The following is a 21,692-nucleotide window of genomic DNA, read 5'->3' as shown; positions in this document are numbered from 1 at the left end:
TCCAGTTTACATGCAACGCCATTCAGTATCACGTTTCTTACACAATTACTGTTTTGTTGTTTTTTTTTTTACTAATTATATTGTCCAAGATAACAAACATGAATTCAGCAGCATTTTTCCTCAAGTCACTACATAATTTCCAAATTAATCTAAATGACAGACCCAGATGCCAGAAGTATAGTAGCGTGCATAATCCCACACAGCGTAATGGTAGCCTGCACCACTCTGCGGAAGGCAGCTGCCTTTCCCAACAGCAAGCTAGCAAAGCATCATGTAATAACAGTAATACTGAGCGCTACCAAAGGGAGAAGCATTACGGCACAATGAAGGCTCGAGCAAACAACCCCAGTGGTGGTTGCTATTAGCGCCGATCTGCACAGCATGGAACCCGGAGAGGAGTAAGGCACAGCTGGAGGGGGGGTCAGAGGCCACCCCAAAAGGTCCTGGAGGGAATCGTGTTTTGAACCGAGGTCTTGCTCCTGTGCAGCTTTAAACTAAGTCAGTAATTATTAATTACTTCATGCAAATGTTGCCCATCCTTCCAGTGACTCCCTCTGAGCTGGAAATTCAGGGCTTTGAGTTGCTGTGCTTAGCATACCGCTAATTTTACTCAGCATTTTTACGAAGGAACTTCAATTGCTATTGCCTGAGGCACTTCATTAGCTTATCTGTAACTATTTAACCCGAAGTACTACATATTGGGCTACAGCTCTCACTAGATAAAAATTGAGCTTCAGACTTAAAGTCTATCTTAGCCCTGGCAGCTCTCTCCAAAGAAAAGAGGGAGCGGAAGGATCTGAAATAACACTTAGGGATCATGGATGCACCGTGATGGTACCACTATGTGGGCTCTGCCTAGAGAGGAGTCCCAGTGAGACAGCTACAAGGGAAGAAAACTAAAAACATAACTCCCTGGTCAGAGATAACATGGCAAGCAAGTGTGCAGTACAGCGTAAGTCTGTCTGGAAAACAGAAAAAGAAAGATGTCCTATCACTGAGGAGCTGTGAACATGTTTCCCTGCAGTTTCTCTGCCTCATGAAAGGCTCGGGATAGTGCTACAGTGCTATGCAGAGAGAGACAGTCGTTCTTACTGAGGAAGCTTTTACTTGCTGATCAGAACCTGCTGCCTCTGCTGTGTACTGATCTGCACCAGGTGCCACCCCTGGCGGGGTAATAGTGTCACATAGGGCACTGAGAGAGGCACAGACATAGGAGACATATCCAGAAGAAACATCAGGTGGCATTAGGTTAGAGTTTTCCCATTTCTCAGATGCGGTTGTCAATATTTATTTTCACTTAACTACACTTGCATTTGGCTGAAACGCATTTCTTACAGCACTCACTCTGGTTTTTTTTCCACAAATTCTTTTGCACACATATGTTTATTGCACCTACATTAATTGCAAGCAGACACTTAGAGCCACAAACTGAGATGCTGGTGCCAAACAACCCAGCCTTTATAGCTGCCGAACCCTCCTTTACAACTCTGAAAAGCTAATCTCAGTAATAAGCCCCCCCTTCCCAACGAGAAATGCCTCGAAAACCTGCAGATTGTTTTCATTCTGTTATGTAGCCTTTTAGCAATTTAATCCTTCCCTTGAAATTAATTATCTGACATAAACATTACTTAATTGCTTTTGCACAAAGCTGTTTTCAAAAGACGTTCCCTATACCTTCACAGTTTTGAGAACGGGCCTTTTCAAACAGAATGGTGAATGCATCCAGAAAACATAACATGCAAACGTCAATGTCTTGGTATTTCTATCAAACCCTGCCCCAGCTGCTAGGGATGTTGGCCCCGGCAGCACAGCCAGCTCTGTACTGTGGTTGCACAGGCACTGCAAGGCTGTTGCTTCCCTTCCAGGGGGGATTTTCTAGCATCTGTGGTAGCTGCACACTTAGGCTGCAGAGGGGTAAGGGTCCATCTCAGCCTGTGATTCGTCTCTGAGCTGCACAGGGCTCTCTTTTAGACCAACAGTCAGTAACCCCAAGGCAATCATAGTATCACAGAATCATTAAGGTAGTAAAAGATCACTAAGACCAACCCCAACCCAACACCACCGTGCCCACTGTCCACGTCCCTCAGTGCCACATCCACGCGGTTCTTGAACACCTCCAGGGACAGTGACTCCATCACCTCCCTGGGCAGCCCATTCCAGTCTCCCACATTCAGCAAGGATTCAGTCTGGACAGTGAGGGGAATGGCTTCCCAAGTGGCTGCCAGAGGGTGATCACAGAGCCAATCATAGGAACCCAAAACTGCACACTGCACAGCTGCTTCAATGAAATTAGGTCTGAGCTGTAGTTGTGCCACAATTACAGTCTAATTAGTCTAAAGTTAATGTATCTGTACTATAAAACGCACAGGTATTGAAGAGAAGGGAAAAGAAGGAAAAGGATCGGAAAGTGTGAATCTGGTAAGCCTGTCTCAAAACTTCAGACAATTCCCTGTCTCAAATCAATAGGGGAAGGGTGGGGAGGATCTACTTCATTGGGACCCTTCACTGTAAGTGTCAGCAGAGCTGCATCTCTGCACAGTTTTTCCTATTACACGTATTTTTCAGTCCCAACCTCTGGCTGAGGGTGGATGGAAATGTCCTGGATAAAAGGTTTTGCAGACCAAGGGCTATAAAGCACTCACATGTCCTTCACTGCCAGGAAAGCAGGTGCATTTGTGATTCCTGTGGCAAAAATTGTTTGCAAAACAACTGTCTGCAACATCCCTAAACCTATTATCCAACAGTATCCTGGGCTACATCAGAAGAGGGGTGGCCAGCAGGGTGCAGGAGGGGATCGTCCCCCTCTGCTCTGCCCTCCTGAGGCCCCACCTGCAGTACTGTGTCCAGGACTAGGGCCCCCAGCACAAGGAGGACATGGAGCTGTTGGAGTGGGTCCAGAGGAGTGCCATGAAGATGATCAAAGGGCTGAAGCACATCTCTTATAAAGACAAGCTGAGAGAGCTAAGCTTGTTCAGTCTGGAGAAGGGTCAGGGGAGATATCATTGCAGCCTTCCAATACTTAGAGAGAGCTTATAAACAGGAAAGGAATTAACTTTTTTCATGGGCAGGTGGTGATTGGAAAAGGGGGAACTATTTTTATCTAAAAGAGGGGGAGATTTATATTAGATGTCAGGGGGAAATTTTACACTGGGAGGGTGATGAGGCCCTGGCACAGGTTGCCCAGAGAAGCTGTGGGTACCCCATCCCTGGAGGCACTCAGGGGCAGGCTGGATGGGGCCCTGGGCAGCCTGAGCTGCTGGGTGGCAGCCCTGCGCACAGTCAGGCGTTGGAGGTGGGTGGGCTTTGAGGGCCCTTCCAACCCAAACCATTCTGTGATTCATACTGTGATCCTTTACATTTTTTGCACCTCTCTTTACCTTTTTAACTTAAGATCAAATCACAGTGGTGAAATCAGGGCAAAACCAGACCCTTCTCCACATCCACTGATCCACTCTAAACAAAAAAGCATCCACATCAGTATCCCTCAAAATAAATAAATAAATAAATATATTGCTGCTGCTTCATTTTCCCACAAATGCAGAATTCCTCTTACTCTACAACCTACTTCTTTCACACCAGACTAAAACATCCTGGTATTGGAGTTAGCTTTCATATCGAGACCATGAAGTTTGGCAACAGTAAAGCGCCAAGCTTGCCGTGACAGAGCTGCTGCACAGCAATATGCCCTCAGGGCTGCTGGATCTGAGCAGCTCAGGACCACTCATTCTGTGGGTTTTAGCAATGGGCAGCAGTCCAGGCAGAGGTGTGGTGGTGAGAAGACCATGTACAGGTGACACTGCACTCATCTGCTTCAAGTAACTTGCCAAGTGATTCTGAAGACGCTTCCTGTGTGGTTTGGGACCCTGGGCAGCCTAATCTGGAGAGTGAAAACCCTGCTCATGGCAGTGGGTTGGAACTCAATGATATTTAAGGTCCCTTCCAACCCAGCCCATTATGTGATTCTATGGTTAACGCTGCCATGACACTGCAATCACCTACAAGCACACAAAGCACAAATACACCAGCTTTTCTTCTCAGAGAAGAAAAAAAATATCAAAAATTAGCTCAGTGGGAAATGAGACTTTACTCACCTGCATTTAAAGAAAAAAAATGAAAAAGCCTCACAAGTACCTTTCATCAAAGACCTACTTCCCATCTGAAAAAAAATTAATAGGCTTAAGTACTAAATTCTAAGCATCTTCATAGTCACCTCTACATGTATCTATGGTTGTATGATTTATTTTTATATTAGCTGTAGCATTTCCTATTGAGAGAGAGAGCCAGTTCTCTTATAAGGCTTTTGTCCTGGCACTGCCATCCTTTGTCATTCAAGCATTTTTCTCACAGACTTTGTAGCCAAAGCAAAATAATGGAAAACAAGCCAAATCCCCAAACCACTATTACATTTTCAGTCCATTTTCCACTACGTTATTGTAAAACTGCTAATCTTTTTTTTTTTTTTCTTCCTCTTCTGTAGGATAGGCAAGAGCTTGCTACGGCAACCTTCCCCACTGTGTAAGGCCTGTGACAGCTCAGCTCCGGGTCAGATGTGAAGCAGAACCCAAGGAACAGGTAACGCGGTAACAGTTTTTGCTTGGGCTCACAATGGGAACACTTATAATGGGGGAACGTGCAGCTTCAGAATGTCACTAGCACTGTATGAGGGCTCGCACAAGAGATTCTTGCTTGGCACACAGACCCACCAGCCTCATGTGTTGGACTCCTACAGTACCGAAGTGGCACCTTAGTGGGGTCCTGAATTACAATGAGGGCAGAGCTGCACTTGGTAGGCAAACGGTGTGCGCCGCTTACACGTTTCTGGCAGACTGCACGCAGGGAGCTATGCAATGACAGATTTTCATCTGATGTTTCTGTGGTTTGTTAATATCGTTCCACCTGCATGAAGTGAAGTGATAAGAGGCACAAACAGATGGGAACGAGGTGGCGCGCAGACCCCGTATCCCATGGAGCGCTACAAATACCACCTGATTAACATAAAAGCCAAAACAGCAGACACTTAATATTTGCAAACCATAATTAGATCGCAAACTCAACCTTTTCTTTGGCCACTAGGGCTTCTTTTCCCAGCCGGAGCTGTTGCTGATTTGCTTACCCCCTGTTCCTCTTTCCCAGTTTGGATCAGACACCTCATTTTCCATCAAGAAGTCAAGAGTGCCTTGCTGCACTTGGTTGCTGGCCATGCTGCCTCACTGCAGACACAGCGTGGTTAGCACTGCAGCTATCTGAGCATTGCAGCCTGAGACTATTGGCATGTTCCACTGCAGCAATCTGTCCGTACTGGAAACCATCTCACCTCCTCCGGGAGGTGCGTGAAGCCCTGCTGCTACAAAGCACTCCCAAAAGCAGAGATGTGTTTTACTCACGTTTTACTCTATTTTCTGAACTGTGACTTTGCAAGGTACAGCCTTCCACTCCAAAGAGGAGCAGGGTGGATGCTGCAGAAGGAATGCACTAAGTCCCCGCCCCTGGCTGCAGGGCAGCAGCAGGTATGGCTATAAACTCAAGTGGGAGAAACTGTGCCCAAAGGATGCCTTCCTCACACTCCTTAGCAGTTATTCTGGAGATGTTAGATCTTGTGAAGTCATCATTTGGTAGTTGGGATTTTTGGAACTGATTTAATCTCAGCCACATGCATGTAAGCCTGGAGTAAACCCACTGATCTCAAAGCAGTTACTCCAGATCTCAGCCCAGATAAGAGTCCAAGTAGATGCATACATACAGAGCAGTTATGAAAAGCGCTGCCTGGAAGCAGCCTGTCAATGCATGGAATAAATACTGCCCCATTCAGGGGCTGTTAATGCAATGAAGGGGATTATCTCAAAGCTATGCTGAGAGCAGAAAGTGCAGTCGGCTTTGACATTTTGCCCCGGAGGCTCTTTCTGGGCTGCAAACCTCCTTCTTGATTTCCAGCACTTAGTTCAGATGGCTCCCTTTCCCTCCATAAAAACTAACCCTCACTTTTGAGCCACTCTGAAGCGAGTTTAACCCTCACATACATCGCTTAAATTAAGTGCACACATTGCTGCTGCGGGGAGGTGCAGCTTGGAGGACGATGCTCTCTGCTGTCTGATCCAAATGCTGAAAACAAACACTGGACTCTCTTAAAGTCACTCACAAACTTCCCAGTCCAGACCCATGCACACATTCCTAGGCACAACACGCTCCCAGTGAAGCTGCTCCAGCTCCACAGCATGAGCTGAGGATACATGCCAAAGCCATCTGAACTGCACAGGCAGGGCTGTTGCTGCAGGGGAAAAAGCTGGAAAGGCAGTTCATCCCCATTAAACAGAATGGCTGCACTCACACTTCTCTAATGGGGAGTCATTGATTGCAAAAAGCATGCTCTGCACACCCTTTGGGCCACTCCTGCCTCTCATTCTCACGGTCAGATGCAGAAGGGAGCAACGGCAAAACACACATAGCCAAAGTGGCTCATTCTGCCCCAGAACAGTGCCCACAGTCATGGAGGTCCAGTGTGAGTGGTGCTGGCAGTTAGTAAAGATGCTGTTAAATGAAAAATGTCAAGGTTTTCAAGGTTGGAGCTGTTTAGGGTCAGGTGAAAATCAAGACTTTTAAAAAATGTTTTTGTCTGCAAAAATAGTACGTGTGCACATTAGCTTGCATCTGGGTCACCCAGAATAAACAGAGAAACAAAACTGAGGGGCTCTCCTTGTCACCTGGATCACCCAGGTACACATCTCTGTGCTAGGTCAGGGTCAGAGCTGGGGATGTGAAACAGAGTTCACCTGTAGGGCTCCAAGCCTGGGGTCCCCAAAACTCTCTAGTCACCAAACTCTACCTGCTGACCCGGAATAACCACACTCTACCAAGCCAAACTGCTCTCATGCTAATCTGGAAGAGTGTAGGTCCAGTGCTAATGAACCTGGAAAAATGAAGGTGTGCAGTAGGTGGAGTATGTTATCCCAGCGCTCACATGAGTATCCCCATTGCTCTGATAAAAGCAATTCCAGGCCGCATGCATCCTATCGTCCATTTCTGTCATTTGTGTCCTTTTGACCATAAGGTCCATCTTGGCTAGTCAGTACACCCTGGCAAAATGTTTTGCATGAACTAATTTTCCCATTTTCCATTTGTATCAAATCTTACTTTCTCGACCAGACAGGATCTATGAGGGAAAAGACTCTTGGAACAGTCACTTTATTTACACTAAGTGTCCAAAGGCAAGCAGGATGTGGGATGTGCCTCTGTTACCTGTAGCCAGCCAGCATTATTCCCTATGCATCCCTGCTTCCTTGGTAGCACCATGCCTTGGAGACAAAAGGAAAGCATTCTTTGAAATGCTTGTCTCCATGATCACACGGAATGGATACAATTTATTTATTTATTGCCAATTCTTGGATACTAAGGCTTTTTAAAGATGTGAGACCCACCACCAATGGTATTTATTGTACAAAACAGATGTTGTTGGGGAAAAAAAAAAAAAAAACAAGCCTCACAATGCACTACAATTACTGTGCTAACAAAGTAACACTAGTATGTTTAGCTTACTACTAAGAGGCCTTTTCCTGGAATAAGGTCTACAAGTCATAATACAAAAACACAGAGAACTATAAACACTGGCAGTATACAGGTAATTTGGAAACATACCCTTATGAGACAGTGCTAAACTTTCCTTCTGGCTCTAAGTTAAAATCTGTAGACCTATACTAAAGACACTTAGACATGATTGGTTAAGTCATCAATATGATTCACCTCCATGAGCAACGCCATCCTCTATTCAGAGCACAGTGTAATTACAGAAAATCCAGGAGCTCCTATTTTCCTTATTAGAAAGAAAACACAAAGTAGAAATGAATGAAATAGCCTTCGAGGGGCTATTTAACATTTGGGCACATTTCCCTTCCCTCCCTTCCAATGTAAGTCATGTGATAAACAAATTCACTTCATTAGAGTGCTTGAGTCCAAGACTGAATTAACTTCCAACAGATTCCTGTCTGAAATATTTCAAGGTAATACAGAATCTTTTCATTCTTCTGATTACTGTATGCATTACAGAAAGAGAACAGTTTATAAATGAGAATTCCTATATGACTCCATAGGGATTCCACAGACAGTCCCCTAAAATCTTATCTTCTTTAGTGAGGAAGAGCCTATATGCTGTAGTTTTAATTAACTTATTGTAATAACTTCCAGAATTTTGTAGCAGATATATAATTTTCCATTCAGTTCCACCTCAAATCTCCAGAAACTTCATGTAAGAAACCATTTCTATTAAATTTCACAATATATCTTCTTAAGGGGACTATATTCCATTGCAAATAAGAATCCCTCTTTTAATCAGCACAACCAAACAGATTATTTCTACAAGATGACGTTAACTTAATTTAGCGCTATTTCTCAGAAGCAATGCCCTCACATATCTGTCTTATCTTCAAGAGCAAGATAAACATGTCTGAAGGTTTCCCTTTAACCTAATACAGCACAATAAAATGAAAAACCTTTCCAGAACAGCCATTAATGCTCATGCTCAACACGAATATAGCCTTTTCCTGAATCAATTGTACATGGCCAAAGTGCAACGTGCTTCTCAAAAGCATGTTTTAAATTTAGTTAAAACAACTCAAGACTGCAGTCTAGACCAAGCGCACCATGAGCTAATCTTTTTCAGCTTTGCAGAATCATTTCGGCTTTTATTCCCTCATCTTTATTGCCTTTCGCCAAAATATCTGGCACTAGCATCTCAGCGTTTCTTGCCTGCATTAGCAGAGGATGGCTGCTTTGATTTCTCCTTGAAGTGTTTAATAGGGGTAGGCAAGCCTTCAAAAGCAGGGGCTTAGCTTTGGAAACGCATCTGAAAGGTAGACGCTTACAGGGTTTAGCCTTCCTACAAGCAGTAAATCCCCATGGCCCCTTCTAAAGGAACGGGGTGGAGTTGTTTTTCATCAGAGAGTGAGGCAGAAGCAGAGTGCCTGACTCTGCATAGGCCCCACTGGGCTGGCAGAGGGCTCAGTGCTGCACTGACCTCAGCTGCTGGCTACTGTGCAGCCCCCAGGCTCATGGTGAGGCGGGCTGGGGCTGGGGGCTGGCCTGCTGCCACCAGTAAGGCGCTCCCAGTGCCCTGCATGCCCTGCAGAGCCTCCAGGCCTCTGCTTCTCTACAGGCCGTAGAGCGTGGCTCACTCCGACCACGCTGTGGCAGCTCCTATGCCCTGGCAGGAGCAGCAGCAATAGTGTGGCATTAAAATCGTGAGGTTTTAAGTAAATGGAGAAGGTGTGACTTGGATTCCAGATCCCAAAGGAATCGAGATGGAGGAACAGAAAGATAAACTGACTGCATGGAGTCAGTGGGACTTACATAGCTGACTTTGCTGTGTCAGTACTTGGCTCCAATTGAAAACTGAAGCTCCTTCAGCTAGATTACTACCAGAAGCTAGATTACCACTTATAGGATCTGATGTACTACTGAGAGAATGCTGAACAGGTAATTGGGAATTTGGCTCCTCAGCCTTGGAGAACTTTCCACTTCAAGTAACTTTAAATAATGGGATGGCAATGAAAACAGAAAGTACACCACCACCACTACCACGCTATGTAGCTGTCTTGAAGAAAGTAATGTGGAGAGCATGACATGCTCCCAAAAAAGAGAAGCACCAGTAAGTCCCATCCTCAAGCGGCTGCAAGCATTGAGGACTTTTACTCAGGAGTATTCACATTTATGGAAATTACAAATTAATCCATTACACATCAGGTTCTTTTTTTTTTTCCTTTTTTTCCTTCCCAATTACACCACTTAACAGTGTACAGAATTACACTAATTTGAATGAATGCATTAGCACAAAGAACCAAAAGCATCCTCTGTGCAAAGGCAGAAATTCCACTCAGTGTCTGCTTTGCTATGGCTTAGGGAAAGCCACAGTACATTAAATTCCTGAAAAGTACAATCACACCTTTTTTTCTGTTAGTTGTTTTTCTTGTAGATTACTAGATAGACAAAAGCCATGATGACTATAGCAGTAGTATGGACAATTAGGGTCGCAACATCAACTATTAACAAACAAAAGAGCTGGTGAAAAAAATGGCATCAAGCTGCAATTGTCCCAATTGGGAAAGAGTAATGGTGCACTCTGTGACCGACTCATTACAGTACGCACTTCAAATGAGCTGCCAGGGAAGCCATGTAGGTACTGCTGGGTTGCTCTACAAGTCAGAAATAAGCAATATAGCAATGCTTTGGTTGATTTGCTGGTTGTTACAAACTTGTAAAAAAAGCTTCAGACATCCAGTTACAACACAGCAGTCCAGCCAGGAACTAGCAGAGCAGCAGTAAAAGATGAGGAAAAGGCAGCAATTGTTCCCCTAGGATAGGTATGATCCTATGAGGCAAAGAGCAACTGCAGTTCTGCAGCAAAGTCAGTAGGGCAGGCAACTCCTGGATGAAGAACTCTAGAGATTTCTCTGCCTCTCCTGTATCTTCATGTGAAGGGCAACACATAGTAGGAGTGAGTGCTCCCATTCAAGTACAGACAAATGGCACATGGCTCAGAATTACTGGATGCACAGAGTTGTTCCTGATTTTAAAACAGTTAGGTTGTCTGCCATGTTCTGAGCAACACTGGTGGATAGGCATTGTGCGTAATTACATCTACATTTTAAAATGTCGGAAAACCTGCTGTGATTCGAGTCTTTCACTGATCCAGTTATTTATTTTGATGCCTCTCTTGAAAACTGTGTCCTCTGGAATTGTATCCTGCCCATGTTTCCCGGAATATGTATTTCACACTTTCAACTCTCCTGAAAACACGCTTTCACCCCTTCAGGATAAGAAAACAACAACAACAAGAATCCAATTTGAAGTTTAAAGACAATAAATTGATTTCTTATGAAAATTTTCAGGTTTAAGCAGTGCTATTTTTAAAAACTTCTGATTTAAACAAAAAAAAAAAGCACTTGTAATCCTTAAATGAAAACTAAATACAAGAGATATTTTCTCCAAATACTTCTGTTTTACTAAGGCCAATTAAAAACAAAAAACATTCAACCAGGTTGACTTATCTCGTATCCCTCTTCCCTGAGGCGCAGCTCAGACAGAAGAGGAATTGTTCAGAACACCCATCCGCCTCCAGAAAGGAAGGCCCAGCTGTATAATTAGCCATAAAGCAGAAAGCCTGTTCCTTGTGCCTTTGCGTTTACAACATCTTTTACATAAATCCTTGGGTCCTTACTCAACTTTACGGAAAACAAAACGCTTGCCTTTTTGCCCAGGTAACTACTGAACGACACTGAATTAGGACTTCAAGCTGTGACACATATAGGCAGTGTATATACCTGTAAAACCCGTAACAACTACTAAAAGGCTATTACTTGAAACAGAGATAGAAAAGCACCTTCTTGTATAACCCCAAAAACATAGGTCAACAAGTTGTCACCATGTGGTTTAGTACCTCTGTCTAAATAAAGCTGAATTACCACCTCTGACTGGTTAACTGAATTTCAGAGAAGAAACGGCAAAGCAAAGGAAAAGCTCTTTTCAAGACATAACAGAAGAAAACTGCTACAGGCTGTTCTAAATAAAGAACACGCTCCTTGCAAGAGCCATCACTATTAAACTGCTGAGCTCCTGAGGAAGGGAAAAAACATCATCATTTTGGTTCTGCCACAGTCAGGAATGCACACAGAAGCCCTCCTCACCACTCATGTTGTTTGAACCCAGAGGATGAAAAGAGAGCTCATTTCTTAGTAATTGAGCCAAGAAATCAGTTCTCAAGATTCCTTGGCTGGGAAATGTCCCCTTCAGCAGCATTCACAATGTCGGTCCTCCTCTCCCATTAGCTGCTGGGGCTTTCATTCCCTTTCCTGTCAGCTGCCTGGGCTAAAAGCAAACACCTCACATTGCAAAGCGGGATGTGAGCGACCCCAACATTGAAGCAAGAGAACCACGGACTCTGACACAGACTTACTCTGGAGAAACCACATAATCCTCCTGCCTCCATTTTCCTGCCTGAAAAAAGAAAGGTCAACTATCAATCCCTACAGTGTAGGTCATATATCTGCAAAGCCCGCAGGGAGATGAAAAGCATTATACAAACTATATGCACACACGTTAACGCTGATTAATTTTGTCTGTGCAAACATCTCCTTTTTTCTTCTTCATTGCCCCTCCTCTCATTATATCAGCAGTCTCATCTGGAGGAGGACAAGGAACTGCTGACAGCTGAAGTATTTTCCGCAGTTGTTCTTTTGAGATTCAGAAATGCAACCACTCAACACAGCCTTGTGTTCAGCTGACTGTTTCCTTAATAGCTTTGCGCTTTCATGTGTTGCCTCATTTTCTGTTACATGAATTTAAAGCAATCTGATTTTCAAGTTAATTTGAAATGATGCAAGATCCATTAGTTGAAAGTATCGTTTGCAAAATAACCCAGGAACAACTTTCACTCACTGTACTTTCAGCTATGCTCCCATCAGACAGGAGATGAAAGCAGGGCTAGCAATGTGAATAAAATCAGTAGCACTTGGCCCAAGAAGCAACTCAGAATACATCACAGCATGGAGAGATAGACCAACTGCATAGGAGGCTTGAAATAAATGTAGCAGCTCAAGTTTTACACCAATGAGTAGTCTTTTTGTGATATTACTTGCACAAAAGATTATCAAGTATGTGTAAGGCTTTGCAAAAAAAGACCTAGAAGTTCGTTTTCCCAGGATTTTTTAAACCACATTTTGTGAGGACTGTGCTTTGCTGACAGCTCCACAAGAGTGGCTCCCATTAGAGATAACAGGAGCTGAGCCTCTGCACCAGCAAATAGAACTCGTCCTTCTGACTTGTACCACTGAGGAATAATCATTTATGCTCATGGCTGGAAAAAAACTGCACTGGAACAGCAGGCCCAGACAGGCCATGAAGTCTCCATCTTGGAAATACTCAAAAACTGTCCGAACACTTTCCTGGGCAACCTTCTCTAGGTGCCATCACTTGAGCTGGGAGGTCAACCAGATGTCCTCCATAGTCTGGTGCACTGTGGATGAACATCCTCTGACTGTCACTGTAGGCTCCAGCCTGGATGCTGTGGATATGTAAGTAGTAACATCTCAAATCTGTCACTGATTAAAAGAAATGGGAAGCACTCACACCACTGAAGCAACATTTGTTAAGAGGCTGGAAACTGAGGGAAATTTTGAGGCAGAAGCTGACCCATCCTCTTCTACAACTGCAAATCCTCCACTTGTAGATGTATACATAATAGATAATATACAGATATGTCGTGCAAATATTCAATAACTTAAGTTAGCAGCCTAACACTGTCACCTTTGTTGTCACCGAGCACCTATGTAGCACAAAAGCTGAGCAGTACACAACAAAAACGACAAGTTAACTCTTCAGATGCTGTCCTTAAGGTAAAGACATTGACAATTTCAGTTGAGAATGCTATCAGGAGAAAGCGTCTGTGGGAACAATCCTCAAGAAATAACACCTCATCACTGTATTCAGCTGTTTCACACACATCAAAATCTGTGTTGAAAAATGAAAAGGAATTTGGCTAGCTTTGCTCCTGCCGAGTGATCTGCCCTCAACAGAAGACAAAATCCCTCGTAGAATCACACCAGCTCAACGGCAGAAAGCATACTGACTATCAATATAAATATTTGAAGTATTGTAAATGGTTAGAAGTAATCTTGCCTGTTTTTAGAAAATGGGATGGCAGTCTCATTAGAAAGGAATTCAGTTGCAATAGTTACCTCGGCATGTAAAGGACTCGCTCTGCCACCACAAATCCCACCCTGAAGAAGAGGTTGCTGGCTGGGATGAAGGGGAAAACCAGGAACAACAAGCCAACCAAAACTTCTTTGTGTTCCAGTTTCTGCAATAACACAAAATTAAACAAATATCAACTAAAAAAGTCCAATTTCATTCAACACTGCTTACCCTTTCCTTCTGAGATTCTTATTAATGAAATAAGCAACTCAAATTTGTGTTTATATGTTTTGCATTTAAAGAAATTATTGCACTATACTGTTTTTCCATGTTTATATAAAGTCTGTGCATCTGATATGCCCGAAAAGTGCACAATGTGCACAGTACACAGTATGTATTATTCTTGGTAACTCTTCTAAGGTCAATTCTTTGTATGCAGCTCTCTTGAGATGCCATAAATTGCACCTAAGAGACACTCTATTCTGGTAATAGGTCAAGTTCACAATGCTGTGTGAATGTATAAATTAACACAGTACATTTGTATGTAAATACACAAGTGCATATCACAGACAGAGACTGCCACGTGCAATCCTAAGTGACTATAACTGAGGAAAAGCTACATTTTGTGTGAATAAATTATTAAATCAGCTACATTTTGTGTGAATAAATTAGCCCCAAATGGCATATTAATCATTTTATCTCTTTTAAGACAATACCTAAACTTGAAATGATACTTTCTCACACAAGGTCTCTATACTCATACAGAGATGGAAATACAAGATGTACTTATCCTATATATATCTTTCACTTGAGATCAGGTGACACCCTTCACTTGAGTTCATTTTAATGTTCCTCTTTGAGGAGAAATCCAATTGCCACGTGCAGTTTGAAACAACCATGATTCAGAGGGCTGACACAAAAATCTCAGGGTGCTGAAACCAACAGCATTCCCACCACCCAGAGAACAAAGCCTCTTTCGCCAAGTTTAGCTCTACCATTAGCTCCACTGCAAGCTATCGACTCATTTCACACTTTCTGTTGGTGATGTCAAGGGATAAAATCAAGCTAAAAGAAGCGCAGTATTAGGTCTGTAAAACCACCCAGCCATACATTTCCAGCCCTGCTGTACCACTGTCTCATCAGCTGCAGCAGAGCTGTTCTGCACCCATTCAAAGAAGTCAAACTTTGTCACATTTGGAAACAGATGCAAGCAGAATAGCTTAATGGTTGCAGCGCTGTCTAATTGTTTTGGGCAACTTCTCAACTTTGCAGAGCAAATTGAACTCCAAAGCTTTAGCTGCAGGGACCTAAATTCAGATACGTTGAACGAGATTTTCTAATAGAGGAGCTGAGTCCAGTCAGTGATGTGGGGCCACGCAGTACGACCTCTCTTGCTGTTGCGCAACCATAGACTGTGATGCTAGTTACCACTGGCTTAATCGATGGCTGAAATTCAGAAGCCTCAGTATTAAAATGCTATTCTGTGGAAAAAAACCATGAACATTTTCTACTACGGGTACAAAACACTATATTATATCTATATTATATCTATATAACACTGTATTATAATCTATAGTTAGAAGGCTAACCTGGAACACAGACACATAGTAACCTACTGCAGCTACAGGACTGAATCCATTATGCGCACTAAGTATGTTTATGCGGCCAGGATCTATCTTTTCTACCTTCAGCCACCTAAAAGTTAGCCATTCAGGCTAGACATAATATCTAATCCACCTCCTTAGTCAGTGGGAGGCAAAAGCTCACATGGCAAATGAGTAAGCATCCTAAAGTGCTACAGTGGTGTGACATAATACTCTGTAGGGTCTCCTCCGGCCCAGGCCCATAGGAATTGGTTTAAGGTGGCTCAGATACATCTGCTCAGTGTGTAACACTATCCAGGTTGCCCAAATGTGGACCAGAGTGGTATCTCAGCTTTCACACAAGCAAGAATGGCAAGTAGTACTCTCATATCTTCTTAGACACACCAACGCTGTGTTACTTCTCACGGCCACTAAGCAATATTTTTTTGTCACAGATTCAACTTACCAGTTTTCATCATCAACTTTAGCATGTTTGGTTTATGTCCTTTGAGGAACACAGACCACCACATAAGCATTAACAGTAAAAGAGACCACTTAGAAGGAGAAAAAAAAAAAAAAAACACTTAGATGGACTTTCATCTAGATAAATCTGCCCAGATATGTTGTGAATGCCCCCTCCCTGGAGGCATTCAAGGCCAGGCTGGATGGTGCTTTGAACAACCTGGTCTAGAGGGAGGTGTCCCTGCCTATAGCAGGGGATTGGAACTAGATGATCTTAAAGGTCCTTTCCAACCCAAACCATTCTATAATTCTATGATTCTATGCTAAAAATTAATCCTGAACATCTGAATGACGCAGGTATACTTGTCACAGAGAGAAAACCAGGTTGAAAAAATGTTTTAGGAAAAATAAAAACACCCTTTGGATACAAGTTTCCAACCAGCACCGGTTTCTGTAAAGGTTTCCACAGTTCTACACATCGAGCATTTGCCCACAGGAAGGAAAGGGACCAACAAACTCTCCCGCTCAGTGCTGGTACCCCATTGAGCAGAGTGTTTGGAAACCCTCAAGTTAAAAAAAGACCTGATGTTGCTTTATAAGACAGTCTTTGTACCCTGACTGAACTGCAGGTTCAAAAAGAAGGGCGCTGACTTCCACTGGGTCGGAGGAAACAGAAGGCAGGGAGGAGAGCATAATTCAAGTCTCCAAACTTCTTTATTGATGTGTGACTTAAACAGCAAAACAATTACCTGTGTCTATTGTCGACTTTTTCAGTATGTTTAAAAACACAGATAGTACGGCCTTCCTGAAGTCACGGCAGAACCTGAAATATCTTATTACAAAAGCTGAAGCAGGTACCGTTCCATTAAGCTGACGAGCAGAGATGCACAGTAATGATCATTTAGGCTTGTAATTACAACAGAAAATTGGATAGAAAAAAATAAGGGATTAAAAATTGTTCCTCATCTCTAAATGCAAATTATCAGTCCTTCCTCAAAACAAGCTCTGAACACATACTCCCATTTCTCTCCTGCCTGTTAACACCAGCTTCCTTTCCCACCTTGTCTGGCCTAATTATGGGGCCATTTGCTGCCATCACTATACTCCGTGAGTCTGACAACAAAGATCCAAAGGCACGAGAAGGTATGTTGGGCTAATGCATAGAGTGTTCCCTGTGCCCAAGATACACTCCTGCTTTAAAATGAACCTGCTATCAAATAGTTCCTCAGTTGTTGTTTGTTAAATCAGTAATAGGGAGAGCAGCCTCTAGTTCACCTCTCTAGGAAGGACACAGTGTTATCCAAGGCTGCAATGCTGCAGATAAGCAAAGGAAACTTAATGCTGGAGAAAGACAAATAAAACCTGCACATCCAATGGGAGAAAGGAGAATGTGGGAATTAGCTAGACCAAAGGAGAAAATGTTATTGTGTACATTTTCTCCCTGCACAACAAGTCACAGCTCTAGACTAATGCCATTAAGGGCTGCCAGCTCGGTCCCCCTGGCCGGGCTAAAAGACAGGAGCCCAGTGCTACAAGCCAGCTTCATGGAGAAGCAGAGCCCTCTGTAGTAGTAGTGATTTCTGAAACAAGACATATCTGGCACGCAGCAGTGCCCTTGTTAAAGCATTTGGTTCAGGCAGAGGGTTTCTTAAGAAACGGTCCTTGAAGGCCTTTAGGTTTTAAGCGCATGGGACTCAGTGTTGTTTGGCTGCATTTCAACTTTCCCATCACAGGAATGTGAAGTCAATATTTTTACATCCTTTTAGGGAGCTGCTCTAACTGTGTGTCAAAATGGTACCCCAGCAAAAATAACAAAGAGGTCACTACATATTTGAGGGTGTAAACAACGTAAGTTGCCTTTGTTATTCTAAAACAAATGCACAAAAGACATGAAATCCAGTGGTTCTGTGACTTCCATTCCTGTTACATCCCTTATCATTCCTGCCCCACATATCCCCCTAGGTGCACCATGCTACAAGGTCCCAGCCAGGCTTTGGGTGGTTCTGTGCTACGTGTGGTCATGCTGATGAGCCAGTGAGTCAAACTGCTGAGCTCATCCCATAGAGCTCAGTTTGGAATTCTCTCCTCTACCTGGCCATTGACTTTTCCATAAGATGTAAGCACACTGCCGTGTCCCACCAGGGAGGACTGCCCACACAGAGAACTTGGGCAGGAACAGAAGGTGGGGCTGCAGGTCATCTGCAACTCATCTGTAGCCATTAATTTGGAATTTATACTGGAGAAATAGTTACCTTAATGACAGCCGGATCTTATTCTCCACTTCCCTAAACAGCTTCTACTGATGTAGAAACTTAGTGCATACTGATGGATCAGAAAACAAGTTAAACCAGCCCTTGCTCAAACTCAAGAACTGCCCTCCTCTTCCACCCTTGTGAAGACTACATGTATGGCACCTGTTCCTGCACACCTGCTCACCTAGGCAGCACAGGGAGACCAGAAAAAAAGGACAGAAATGTGACCATGTTGAAAGGATCATGTGTAACACAAAAGATAGCATTAGAGAGCAGAAGCTAACGGCAAAAATTCTCATAGGATACTGTTTTCTCCTTTACTGTTTTCCCTATCAAAATTTACTCAGCAGATTCCCCTTTTACTCCCCCTTCTCTAGGAGAGGCTGATGATTTACATAGGAGCAGACAAGCAGGACTGGGTGGCACAGGAATGCCAGAGACTGGTACTGTTAAGGCATCAGGAAGAGACAGCAGGAGGACCTTCAACTGAACACAAGCCACAAGGAGATGTCCTCCACATTTGAAGATAACAAAACAAAAAACAACAACAACAACAAAAAACTTGTAGTGCCACATTTTTCACAATACTTCATTAGGGAAAAAAAAAGAAAAAAAGAAAAAAAAAAGAAGAAAGGAAAAGAAATATCAGGACCTTTTATTTGGTTGCTGACTTACTGTATGAACACTGTGGTCATCTAAGCCACTTATGAGACAGCCGAGCTAAACATGGGTAGCCAGCATCTTCCAAGTGCCCAGAGCAATAGTAAAAGCTTTTACAGAGTGGCAGGCAATTCTGTCTTCCTTTTTTTCTTTAAAATGAAACATCTAGGACTAAAATTAGAGAACACTTCATTCATTTCACAGAGACATCTCCTTTCTTCTTAAAAACCATTCTTTCTCTTGGAAATATTAAACTTTTCTTCCTACCTATCACAGAGTTCCCTGGAAGAAAAAAAAATACCCTTGAATTAACCTTAAATTATTCCTTTTGTTAAAGACAAAGCAGCTTTACAACAGAATAGCATTCCTTACAGCAAGTAGGTTGGTGAGGGTTTTCAGTTTCACATCTACCTGTAATTATGATTAGGCATTACTTATATTGTAACCACAATCAATAAAGAAGAATTCTTCAATCTGTTTCTTTTCATACACATACTGAAGAACCGAACACTGCCGCGCCATTTCCCAAAGGGAAGAGAAAATACTATTACACTGTCTCAGACAAAATAGCGAAGAATCACTCCCAGGTCAAAAGACATCAACACAGCAATAAATCTGAAAAACTGTTTCTTTGGCAATTGGGAGGAAAAGGAGGAAAGAGTCAAGTTTACAACTGAAAGAGAGGTTCCACAGTATTACATGTAAGACATTCCTGAGCTACAAATAAACATCTGTTGACTACTGCTAAATGATAAGCTCCTGCAAGCCATTGCCTATGAAGTACAAGTATAGGATGTACACAGATTACTTTGATATATCTGTCCAATTCGGGACTTGCATAAAGCCACCTCTACATTTTCTATCTTTCCCATTAATAAAGTGCTGCCTGAGGCGCCAGATCCATTAAATCTGACATCACGACAGTGAGACACGTGTTCACATCTCCAGCACCTCCAAGAGCTGAGGCACCACGGAGCATTGCTATGAGGACAGCCTTCCTCGTGGCTCAGGGAAGGTAGCAGCTAGGCAAACAACTCCAAGTTCTGTTATACCTTGAAGTGCTTCTGAAGGTGTTTATAAATGCCATCCTGTTTGGTGACAGACAAATGGGTTTAATGGGCCTTCCTCTATGTTTACTTTGAGAATTAGACAAGTACCGCTTCTCCACCATGAAGATGCAACAGCTCCATGGAGTAAAGACTTCCTTTCCATCAAAAGCATAAATCACCCTCTTCCACTGAGCTATGGATGGTCCACTGTAGATGTGTTGTGCTTGGAACATGGAATTGCAAGTGCAGAGAAGCTGGCATAAAGGAAAATTGGTAGTGCATTGCTATGTAAGAAATGCTATTACATATCTTCAAATGCTTAAAGGCTGGCAAAGTAAGTACTCCATCAAACAAGACAGAGATTCAAAGAAACTCCAAGACTCTGTAAATCACAGATTATAATTCTTCAGTTTACTCCTAAATTAGTGGGAAGTGCTTAGTGTAGACCACGCACAAACTTAATCCATCTGTTCCTTTTGGATCAGATGCTCATGAAGCCACAAGCAGCTCTGCAATGTGATGCCTCACCAGCCTGCATCCAGCCACCAGGAGCATCTCACATGGCATGAGGTCAAGATTTGCAGACTTCTAGTCTTGCACTTTCCATGTAAATGGTATTAAAGATAAAAGGGACTGCATTAGAAGCATATCAAATGTACTGCATATTCATGAGAAAATGGTAAAAAGCAAACATAATAAGCTAACTGTGTGGTGAAGCACAGGATCAGGTTGCCCAGAGATGTGGTGGATGCCCTATCATTGGAGATACTCAAGGTCAGGCTGGATGGGACTCAGAATAACCTGATCTAGCTGTGGGTGTCCCTGTTCATTGATGGGGAGTTGGACTGGATGGACTTTAAGGGTCCCTTCCAACTCAGACATGATTCTATGATTCTAATCAGGATTGAACCCTAGGGATTTACTCCTTCACTGGAAGAAATCTCTGTTGATGGAAAGCCAGTAGAACCAAGCACCAGGTGCTCCCCAGTCCCACATCACTGCTGCAGACACAGAGAGTTGATGGATAGCAGACTTGAACCGTGCCCCTTGTGCCATCAGCATGGACTCATTTAGGTCAACAGCAAAAATCAGGATGGGATGCATAATCTATCTTCTGTGACCAAACAGGAGAGCACTAGAGAGAGCTACAACTGCTTTTTGCACTGCTGCAAAAAGTTAGGTATCTGAAAATACACAGGATGGTCTGAAAAACAGAAACATTTGGTAAGGCAAAGGGAAGCACCCATCTTCAAAGTTAGCTCTGGCACTGAGCTTAATTTACTTGCTCCTACAAAAAGGGACTGCAATTTTTGTAATCACTACAATTTATCAGGAGTTGTATTCTTTCATCTCATCAGAAAAAAACCAACCAAACAGAAAAAAACAACAAGCATCTTCAGTAGTGCCAGCTGCTTGAATGCCAGGCTTAGCAAATCACTGTCTTCCTAAAATAGCTTGAGATTCTTCATCTAGCTCTGGTAAAATCATATGCAGTTACTACCGACTAGAATCAAGCAAATTTTATGCTTCACAGATAGTCCAAAGCCACAGAGACCTCCAGTGCCATTCTGACCACTCCTGCTGACTGCCTATTAACCACCTGACATGCTGGTTCCATTTCTGTTGTTCGGTGGCAGAACCAAAAAGTACTCTGCAGTACAGCAGCTGTGGTACCTATGCAGGAGTTGGTGCACAGGCAAACAGAAACCAGTCAGAAACAGATCCAAAGCCTCTGGAAGCATCACTGGCTCCCTAACCATGGATTAGCTGAAGGGAAATTCTTGTCACATATCTCAGACTAACCTGATGAGACTGGTGACTTTCGGTTTTCAGGAAGAAGCAAGTCCTGGTCTTTATCAGTAGGTAAAACAAAGCCTGTTTGTCAGGAATGCTGAAAGTACCTAAAAATTGCATTTACTTCAGAGGAAACTGTGGATACTCAGCAGCTCTGGAAATCAGGCTCTCAGCTATGTAATAAAAGCAGGAAGTAGCCCTTTCCGCATCCCATAACC

At 43.1% G+C, this 21,692-nt stretch overlaps 1 protein-coding gene and 1 long non-coding RNA gene across 2 annotated transcripts in view; one reads left to right on the top strand and one right to left on the bottom strand.

The window, feature by feature from the left end:
- TMTC1 (transmembrane and tetratricopeptide repeat containing 1) overlaps nucleotides 1–21,692 on the bottom strand; it is a 152,010-nt gene that overhangs the window by 50,678 nt on the left and 79,640 nt on the right. The window contains exon 9 of the mRNA XM_015287026.4: nucleotides 13,719–13,840. Coding sequence (XP_015142512.2) covers nucleotides 13,719–13,840 — 122 coding nt within the window. The remainder of the gene's footprint in view (nucleotides 1–13,718; nucleotides 13,841–21,692) is intronic.
- LOC121109050 lies at nucleotides 373–7,928 on the top strand. Its single transcript, XR_005862049.1, has 4 exons — nucleotides 373–498; nucleotides 2,369–2,418; nucleotides 4,478–4,572; nucleotides 5,134–7,928. It is a non-coding gene; the product is annotated as an uncharacterized LOC121109050 (long non-coding RNA).

This window comes from Gallus gallus, chromosome 1 (assembly GCF_016699485.2).
Source record: "Gallus gallus isolate bGalGal1 chromosome 1, bGalGal1.mat.broiler.GRCg7b, whole genome shotgun sequence".
Classification (NCBI taxonomy): domain Eukaryota; kingdom Metazoa; phylum Chordata; class Aves; order Galliformes; family Phasianidae; genus Gallus; species Gallus gallus.
This window is presented reverse-complemented; position numbering and strand designations above follow the sequence as displayed.